At 27.4% G+C, this 9,725-nt stretch overlaps 1 protein-coding gene across 1 annotated transcript; it reads left to right on the top strand.

The window, feature by feature from the left end:
- Nucleotides 1–8,540: 8,540 nt before the first annotated feature.
- Nucleotides 8,541–9,257, top strand: LOC120081077 (putative F-box protein At1g67623). Its single transcript, XM_039035755.1, has one exon. The coding sequence runs from the start codon at nt 8,541–8,543 to the stop codon at nt 9,255–9,257; it is 717 nt and encodes a 238-aa protein (XP_038891683.1).
- Nucleotides 9,258–9,725: the final 468 nt, after the last annotated feature.

Here is a 9,725-nt window from a genome sequence, read left to right as displayed (position 1 = left end):
GTAGTTTTGTAGGTTTGGAGAAACCTGATCGTTTTGGAGATGGTTGGAGTGAAATTTCAGGCCGCGGTGACGACGATGGAGACGATCGTAGTGGCGGCGCCGGTGCCGGCGAGGCGGATTTTCTCGGCTCGGCCATTGATTATATGAGTGGGATTTTGGGGGAAATGGGATTTTTTTGATGAAAACGCGGTGGTGGATGAAAATGTATAAGTAGAGGGAATTTGTTGTGGCATGCACGATTGCATCATTTGAATTAGTTTTTCTTTGCACAATTTTTTTTTCTCTAAAATAATAATAATAATAACATAATAAGTTAAATTTTTTAAAAAAAAAAATTGGGTACATCTATCTATTGTGCAACCTTTACTGCACTCAAATAAAAATCATTAAAAATTATTTTTTGGAATGTATGTAAGAAAAGGGAGCTTGAGATTTATGAGCATCTTTAGGTTGTACCTGAATAATGCTCATAAAAAAAAAATTGATTTCAAATGAAAATTGATACTTCAAACTATGTGGTAATAATCAATAGAGTGAAATTTTAGATAAACACATCATTTTATAGGTTACCACCACCTTATTTAGGTTTTGATTTCTATTTGATATTATAAAGGGAAAAAAATTTATGTGCATCTAAATTGTCCGATTATAATTTATCAAATGACAATTTTTTTTTCTTATTTATTTTGAAATATACTAATTCATTTTTTTTAAATTTGTGTAACGAGATTGAGATGCACAAAGATGGATGTATCTCAAGATGCATCAAGAATATTCTAAAAATTTTTATTGTAAAGAAGGATTTGAAAAGTTTGTTAAAGTTTAGAGGTAACTATTGCAACTTTTAAAAACATAGAAGGGTAGTTTTTTAAATAACCATGAGTGTATTTCATATATATATATATATGTGTGTGTGGTTTATTTCAATGCATTAATATGTTGACTATTTTCATCATTTTCTTGAATATTTTTTTCTTTTGCCAAATACATATTCTTTAGTCTTAACCTTCTCGTGTTTATTCAATTTAATTAGTCAAGTTAATGATTTGAATACTTTTTTTCAATTACACTGTTAGTGAATAGGATCAACTTTTCTTAAATAATTTTGAATTCCACATACAATCGAAACCATTTATAAAAGAGGTAAAAGATGATTTTATTATATATATATATATATATATGTTACTACAAGAAAAAGGACTCTCCCCTGCCTAAAATAATTGTCGAAAAATAGGTTGTTGGGAGAGAGACTATCTTACGACGACGTAAGGGTGTTGTCGGGAGTGCTTAATACCTCCTGACGTGATATGTGCCTCACCAGGAGTTCTTAAGAACTCTCGACGCCTCACCATGCCCGTCGGACGTTGGGAATGAAGGCCAATTTGGACGGGTCAAACTCTTGACGAATTAAATAATTCGTCGGGAGTTGTATAAGAACTCCCAACGGTATGATAGTCCGTTGGGAGTTCCGATTTAAATCCCCAAATCAAACCCCCAATTTCAGATCTGCTTTTATCTTCTTCCTTTCTTTTAACCCTAACACATATCAGATAAGAGAAACCTCCAAATCGATCGTCCTTCTATTGTCCAGTCGTCATCTGTCCGTTTGTCCATCATCTTTCAATCTTCCGGTCGTCCATTAAACTGACCATTCATCCGTTTGTCCTTCGATCTTTAAGGCAGCTGGTTGTTGTTCGTTGGAAACTACTTTTGGTGAGTTGAACTTTGACTCTTAAAGTTGTTCGTTGCATATATTATATTTTATATTGGTGTTACGTTTCATATCTATCATAATAGATGTTTAGTACCATAAATTTCACATAATTAGAAAAATGTTTTCAATTAGCTTTTGATAATTCATTATGATTGTATGGATATAAGTGTTAAAACCTTGGTAATAAATAAATTGATTCCTTTGCAAAAACAAAAAATAAGTAAATAAATAAATAAATTGATTTCCACATGAAGAATTTTGTAAATTAATTTAGCATTAATCTCCTTTTGGCATTGAACTTGGTGAATAGATGGTTGTGCTTTTGACCCTCCTCCCAATTTCTTCTCCTATGTTATTGTCCTATAGTTTTGTTGATAAGGTGTTTGTGACTTCTTTTAAAATTTGTTTCGATGTTAATTAATGAGTTTTATTTAGTTATCTTGTTGAAATTTATTAGCCATTAATGAATGTTGTGTGGAATGTGTGGGGTGGGTTGGGATTACTTATACTTGTTTTGGAATTCAACTTGGAGTTTTTTGTTTGTTTGTGGAAGTTCATGAATTTTGAATATTGTGTAAGATGTATGGGATGAGTTGTGTGTAAGTTTATGAATTTATGAATTTCTTGTTTATTTTGGAGTTCAACTTGTGGTTTTTGTGTGTTTGTGGAGGTTTCAGATTGAGAATATGTAATCTTAAGTGTGTTTTTCTTCGTTTTGTAGTATTGTAAGATTCATCTAATGACTTTTGTTTGATTGTGAAGGTTTATGAATTTTGAATGTTGTTTGGGATGAGTTAAGATAAGTTATTCTTTTGGAGTTTAACTTGTGGTCTTTGTGTGTTTGTAGAGGCTTCAGGTTGAGAACATATAGTGTTAGAAGTGTGTTGATTTTCTTTGTTTTGTAAGATTGTTACTCATTTCTTTGTTTTGTAGGATTTTACAATTTTATTCGTTTTGTAGGATTTGTAGGATTCACCTTATAGTTTTTGTTTTCTTGTAGGATGCTGTTTGGAAATGAGGTTGGAGATGCTGTGTTGGAGACGTTGTTTTCATGTTCATTCTTATATGTATTTGTGAAGATATATCTTTTTTGTAAACCATTTTGCCAACTTTTCTCTATTTTGGTAATAAAGAAGTATGGACTTTGTTTGTTTATTTTATATTTTATGTGAATATTTTTTTAATTGCTTAATAATGTTATATAGGTTATTCAGATCAAATTAAAAAAAAAAAAACTGTCTCCCCATGAAAAACGTCAATCATTGGGAGTTTAAATTCAAATTTTGAATTTCTGAAATTAAACTCCCGACGGCCTACCAGCTGTTGGGAGCTCGAAGAACTTCCGACGATGTCTATACATGCGACGGGAGTGCCAAACTCCCGACGCCGCACAACAGGCATTGGGAATTTGTTCAAACTTCCAACGGTATATGTTTCTGCGTCGGGAGTTGTACATTGAGACAAATCCCAACCAAACTCCTCTCCCGACGCCTTTTTTTATTTTTTATCATTTTCTAATGATTTGAAGTATCGAAAAATGGATGATTTCTTGTAGTGTGTTCATGTTGAGTGTCGGCCTAGAAGTATCATTTGATGTTTGAAATAGTCTTTGAAAAATTAGGAAGTTAATTCAAAATTATCAATCATCTTCCTTCAATAATTATAGAATCAATAGAGAATAGAAGATGCAATATTCACAAAACTTCAGCTCAATTTGATATTAAATCAACTTCCTTATTCCTATTGAACCCAATTGAATACAACAATTTTAATAATTAAATGTGGCCATTTATTTTATTAGAAAATGTCTGTCACAAAAGTCATAGAAAACATGGGGATTATTATTTTTTTTTTAAAAAATAAAACATGGGAATTTAAAAAATATATATAGTTGCTTCATTTCATTTGACTTTTGTTAACTTTATGTTTTTTTTTTTATACAAAAACTATAAGACAAATTAAAGCAATGTGTCTTCTTACAAACATTGGTGATAGGAAAAATAATAAAATAAACATATCTTATATTTTTCAACTACCCAAGACAGCCAAAGGAGAAGTTTTCTTTACCTTAAAATAATGACAATGTAGCAACGTATAAAATAACTTCTATTTCTATCAAATTACAAATTTGGTTTATATACTTTTAATTATTTAAAAATTTACGAAATTATTCGACACAAAATTAAAAGTTTAAGATTTTATTAGACATAAAATTTAAATATAAATCTAGTAGATCAATTGATTTTTAAAAGTTTAAATATCTTAAGGGCCTATAGGTATATTAAATATGAAATTAAAAGTCTATAGTTATATTGAACACTTTAGAGTTGAGGGATTAAGGGTGTATTTAAAATGCATTTTCAAGTGTTTAATTTAAAAAATAAGTCATTTTAGAAAAAAAAAAATGGAATGTTTGGCAACCACTCAAAACAACTTTTCTAGTGTATTTTCAACGATTTTTTTAATCAAAAGTGGAGTTTTTTTAAACATATTAGCATAATAGCATTCATACAGTTTGGTTCCATTTGTTTTTTTTCTCTTTTTTTTTTATTGTCCTTTTTAATATAATATTAGGGGTGTACATGATTTGGTTGGGTTGGGTTGGACATATTTTTAGAATCAACCCAAAAATTCGGGTTGGTTGAGTTGACAACCCAAATAACCCAAATAATGTCTCCAACCCAATCCAATCCAAGTCATCGAATTTTAAACAAAGAGAAATATATATAAAATTCGGGTTGGGTTGGGTAAACCCAAATTTTTATTTAGCCAACCCACGACCCAACCCAACTCAACAAAAATAGAAAAAGTTTAACAACCTAACCCAAGAACAAAACTAAGACTAACCCAACCCAACTCTTATATTTTGGGTTGGGTAGTCTGGATTGTTCGGGTATTGAGTTATTTAAACACCATAAATTATATATAGAAAAATTTTCACATATAGAAAAAAATGTCAAACTATTTAAGAAATAGTAAAGAAAAAAATACCGATAGGCTTCTATATCTATCATTGATAAACTTCTATCAGTTTCTATCCTTGATAAATATTGATAAACCTTTATCATCTTTTATTAAAGAAGAATAAAATTTTACTATTTTGTGTATATAGTTTTCTTATTTTTCTATATTTGAAAATCCCCTTATATATAATAGGTTAATTAAATAATCAAAGAAGAATGTCAAATAAAAACTTTAGTAAGTATATCAATTTACACAAATAAACAAAAGCAATGTTAATAAACTTAAGTAAAGAAAACTAAAAACTAAGGCTCTCCTAATGATTTCATTTTTAGTTTTTGAAATTTATGCTTATTTTCTTTCAACTTTCTAATTATGGTTTTCACATTGGTCAAGAAAATCAACTTTTTTTAAGAGTAATTGTTTAAAGAAACACTTGATATGTAATCTTCAAAACTTGATTTGGTAGAAAATGAATAACAAATATAGGAATTTATGGGTAGAAGTAATGGTTAAATTTTTTTTTTAAGTTACTATTTAGTATTTGATTTTTGAAAATTAAATTTATAAGCATTACTTCAATTTACAAGTTTATATATTTTTATCTATATTTTCGTAAAATGCGACTTTGATATTTTTGTTGACATCAACATTTTAAACCTAGTTTATATAAATATATCAATGTCAAAATATTGATATATATAATTAAATTTATCGTAATTTATTAACTTTTTTTTTTTAAAAAAATGATTGTTGATTTAACATGATATTAAAAATAGAAAAATTATATATTCAAACTACTATAATGTATGTATATTTTGTTGAATTGATTGAGGATTTAACACTGAAGTGCCATAAATGGATGGGAAAAAGGGAGAATTAATATTTCTGAGTTTCATTTAAGAAAAAATATCTTCCTTTTCCTTTTTGGTTTGGGTTTCTTTTTTACAATCCTAAAACCTGATTTTAGTTTTCCTTTTCTGAAAACAATTTTTTATTTTATTTTATTTTATATTTGCCCTCTTAGTTTTGGCAAATTTATTTTCATTCCTCTCATTTTTTTTAAAATTATATTTGGATTCACGTTGGCAAATTTTGTGTATAAATCGATTTTGACTCCGCAATATTAACGGTCACCATCGATATTATAAGTCTCGTTTGATAAATATTTAAGTTTGTTTATAACTATTTTTTTCTTTTGGATTTTAAAAATTAAAGTTATAAATATCTCTTTTAAATTCTACCTGTAATTAAGTTTATATGTCATGTCATTCTCTTTTTATACATATTTTTTGAAAACTTTTAAAAGTTAAAAAAAAAACATTTGTTTCTATAATTTTAGTAAGATTTCGAGTGTATCTTGAAGTAACGTGACAAATACAATTGAAAAATTGAAAATAAATAAGCTAAATATGTTATACCATACCAATTCATTAAGGGTGTTCGCGACCGAACCGAACCATAAAATTCAGTTTTGGATATAAATCAAATGAATAAAATCGAACTCCAAATATTTGGTTCATTTTGGTTTTATATATGATTATATATACATATAATATAAATGGTTCGGTTTGATACTGTATTGAATTCTATTTTCAAATTCAAAATTGAACCGAACCAAAAAAATTGATTTCCTTATAATTTTAAACCAAACAAAAAATTCAGTAAAATATTGAATTTTTGGTTTAGTTTGGTGGGTTTTAATGAACATCCCTACATATGATATTCTCGATTAACTAATATGTATAACAACACCAAATTCAATCAATATTCCAATCATAGATAGTCTTGTTCCTAGTTGTGAAAATGCGCTTCCTCCCTTAAAGTTAGAAATTCGATTTTTCATCCCTATAATTGTTATATTAAAAAAATATAATTGCAAAATTTTCACATGGAAAGCTTCCGTTACTCACAAATCCAATACTAATTTTCTCAGTCTATAAAATGAATTTTAGGGAAAATATTTTTTGGTCCCTAGGTTTTGAGTCTAGATTCTATTTGGTCCATAATTTTTAAAATGTTACACATTTAATCCTTAAATTTTGAGTTTGATTTCAATTTAGTTCATAGGTATGAAAAATGTTACAATTTTTCATTTGATATTTGAGTTTTGTTTCAGTTTGGTATCTAAATTTCAAGATTTACACTTTTAACCTCGATTTTTTACTAAATACTCATTTTTCGTCTTTAACGTTAATGTATGTTAATAAATTTAAAATAATTATAATAATTTTAATTAATTAAGCTTCACTATTTTTCATAATTTTTAAAATCAAATTTAAAATTTTACTTCATAATTATTTTAAATTAATTAAGAGACATTTACATCAATGATTAAAACTGAGTATTACATTTAATCAAAATTTGAGGTTAAAAATGTAAAATCTTGAAATCTAATGTCCAAACTAAAACAAAACTCAAATCTTAAGTCTAAAATTGCAACATTTTGAAACTTAATGACTAAATTAAAACCAAACTCAAAATTTAAGAATTAAATGTATAACATTTTGAAATCTAAAAACCGAATAGAAACTAGATCCAAAATCCAGGGACCAAGACTGTATTTTTTCCCCCCAAATGTTATATATTCTGTCAAATTATTACAATACTCAAATTAAAAAGAAAAAAAAATTATGATAATGGAATGGATATAGTTGTGAGGACCGAATTCAATCTGTCAAAATTTACCAAAAAAAGAAAATAAAGAAATAAAAAATCATAAAAATAAACGATTGCCAATTTTCAAAATTTAACTTAAAATTTATTTTTAAAAAAGGAAAGTGATTTTATTATAGGTAAACGGAAATCCAAATTTAAAGAGGCAAAATATTTTCTATAAATAAATTATCTTATTTTTCCAACAATTTCGACCCCTTCATTATTTATTCCTATAAGGAAATAGATTATTTATTTAGCTATACATAATTAAGTTTCAACTTCTTTTTCCCTCACTCTCTCAAATTACTAAAAAGAAAACATCTTCCTCAGCTCTTCTTTTGTTGTGTCAAATTATTTGTGAAGTACATCAGATAGTACGAAACGACGCCGTTGAGAAGAGGAAAAGCTTAGAGATCATATACAATGGTGGCCGCCGGTCAACTGAAAAGAAAATTAGAGGCTTTTGACTCTCATATTTTAAGGTACGTTTAATTTTTGCATGCATTTTAATAAATAGAAAATTTTTAGTTATTATTATTATTATTATAACAAAATAATTATGTGCAGTTTTAATTCTTCAATTAATTTTGAGAATTATGTTTGAAAAACTTCCCAACCTTATTGTTTCAGTTTGTCTCAGTAAATTAAAGGGGTATTTTAATGTGGAAAGTTATTTAAAATTAAACAGATCCTAAAGGTTTAATATACGTTTTGTTTTGTATTATATTCATGATAAAAATATTTTCAATAAAAAAAAAAAAAAAAACCCTTCAAGAATTTAAAGAACAACATTAAAATGGTTTAATAACATCTTTTCAAAAAATAAAACCCATTAAGAATTAAAAAAAAAAACAAAGTTACTAAGGTTACATTTAATAATAATTTCATTCTTGGTTTCTTATAATGATCTGGATCTTTTTTTAAGAATAATGATTGAATTCTTAGCCAAGTTCCATAAACAAGAACAAGTTTTTAAAAGTTATTTTCTTAATTTTCAAAAATTGACTTCGTTTGGTAAAAAGTATACAATAAAGAAAATTTGGAGATAAAAGTAATTATAAATTTAATTTTTAAAACTTAAAACAAAAAATGAAATAGTTACTAAACATAATCAAAGATCTCTTCTACGCCAGTGAAGACTCTTTACTTATTATTTTTTTTTTTATTAATTCTTCTCTAATTTATTTTATGTAGAGCACCAAAGACGATGCGCGTCACCTTTTCTCCGTCCGTCATTAAATCACTCCCAAACGATTTATTAATCGAAGTTCTTGCAAAAGTTGCAGCTTCCTCTTACACGGATTTAGTCCAAGCCAAATTAGCCACCAAAGATTTTCTTGAAGTATCAAACGAGGGATACATATTCCGACACGTGTCGCTCGGAAACTTCAGCAAGCTTCTATGGAACAACAGTCCCGAATTCTGGTCGCTGATAGAAACTTGCAACAACAATGAAAATCCAGAGAGTCTATACCGAAAGGGGATGTTGGAATTTTTCACTCATTGTAGAGAAGCTTCTGGATTGGGTTACTTAAAACGATCTGCTGAAAAGGATTATATGGATGCTTGTTATGTGTACGGTGTCGTTTTGTACGCAACCAATTTGAAAGAAGAGGGACTCCAGTTTTTAAGGAATTGTGAGGCCAAATTAGGGAACAAAATGTCTGAATGTCGTCGGAGAGTTAAGGAATTTGTTTGGTGTCTTTGGATTAAGAATAAGGTTTCTTTGTCGGAAAAAGAGTTCGGTGGTCGGAGATATTGTAGTAACGTAATTAAGAATAATTGTTTGATTAACGAGAAAAGAAATGGATGGGATTGGAAGGATGAAGATGATCATTATGGAGAACACACGTGTGAAGAGTGTAAATGGAAGGGTGAAGTTTCGAGATTTTGTAATATGTTGAGAACAGGAGCTTATGGCTAAAGTATATATATTAGTTTCTTTAATTATGGTAATAGTTGTTGTTTTAGCTATTCTTAAAATATTTAATCATACTCTTAGCTTTTGATTATTTGACGATTAATCATTAATGATATACACATAACACATTTCTAAATTTTTATTAAATTGATTTGAATATTACTACATATATAATAAGATTGATTCGAAATATAGACAAACTATATATGTATTAGCTTTTTGTGTATATGTCAACATTTGTATTAATATTTCCAAATGTCTATGAATTCGTAATTTAGAAAATATCGATAAAACATAATATAAATAATAAATATTTTGACTAATTTGAAAATATAAAATATTTATGAATTATTTTTTCATAAATATATCTATTACATCGACATTTTATCTTATATCTCTATTTTTTTTCCGTCATGAGCCAATCTTGCAACTTGGGTTGGTTTAAAATTTATTTTGAACTAATAATTTTAA

This window comes from Benincasa hispida, chromosome 7 (assembly GCF_009727055.1).
Source record: "Benincasa hispida cultivar B227 chromosome 7, ASM972705v1, whole genome shotgun sequence".
Taxonomy (NCBI): domain Eukaryota; kingdom Viridiplantae; phylum Streptophyta; class Magnoliopsida; order Cucurbitales; family Cucurbitaceae; genus Benincasa; species Benincasa hispida.
This window is presented reverse-complemented; position numbering and strand designations above follow the sequence as displayed.

Bases quoted from the DNA above. Each gene is read 5' to 3' on its own strand.
- LOC120081077 (XM_039035755.1), top strand. From the start codon at position 8,541: ATGCGCGTCACCTTTTCTCCGTCCGTCATTAAATCACTCCCAAACGAT.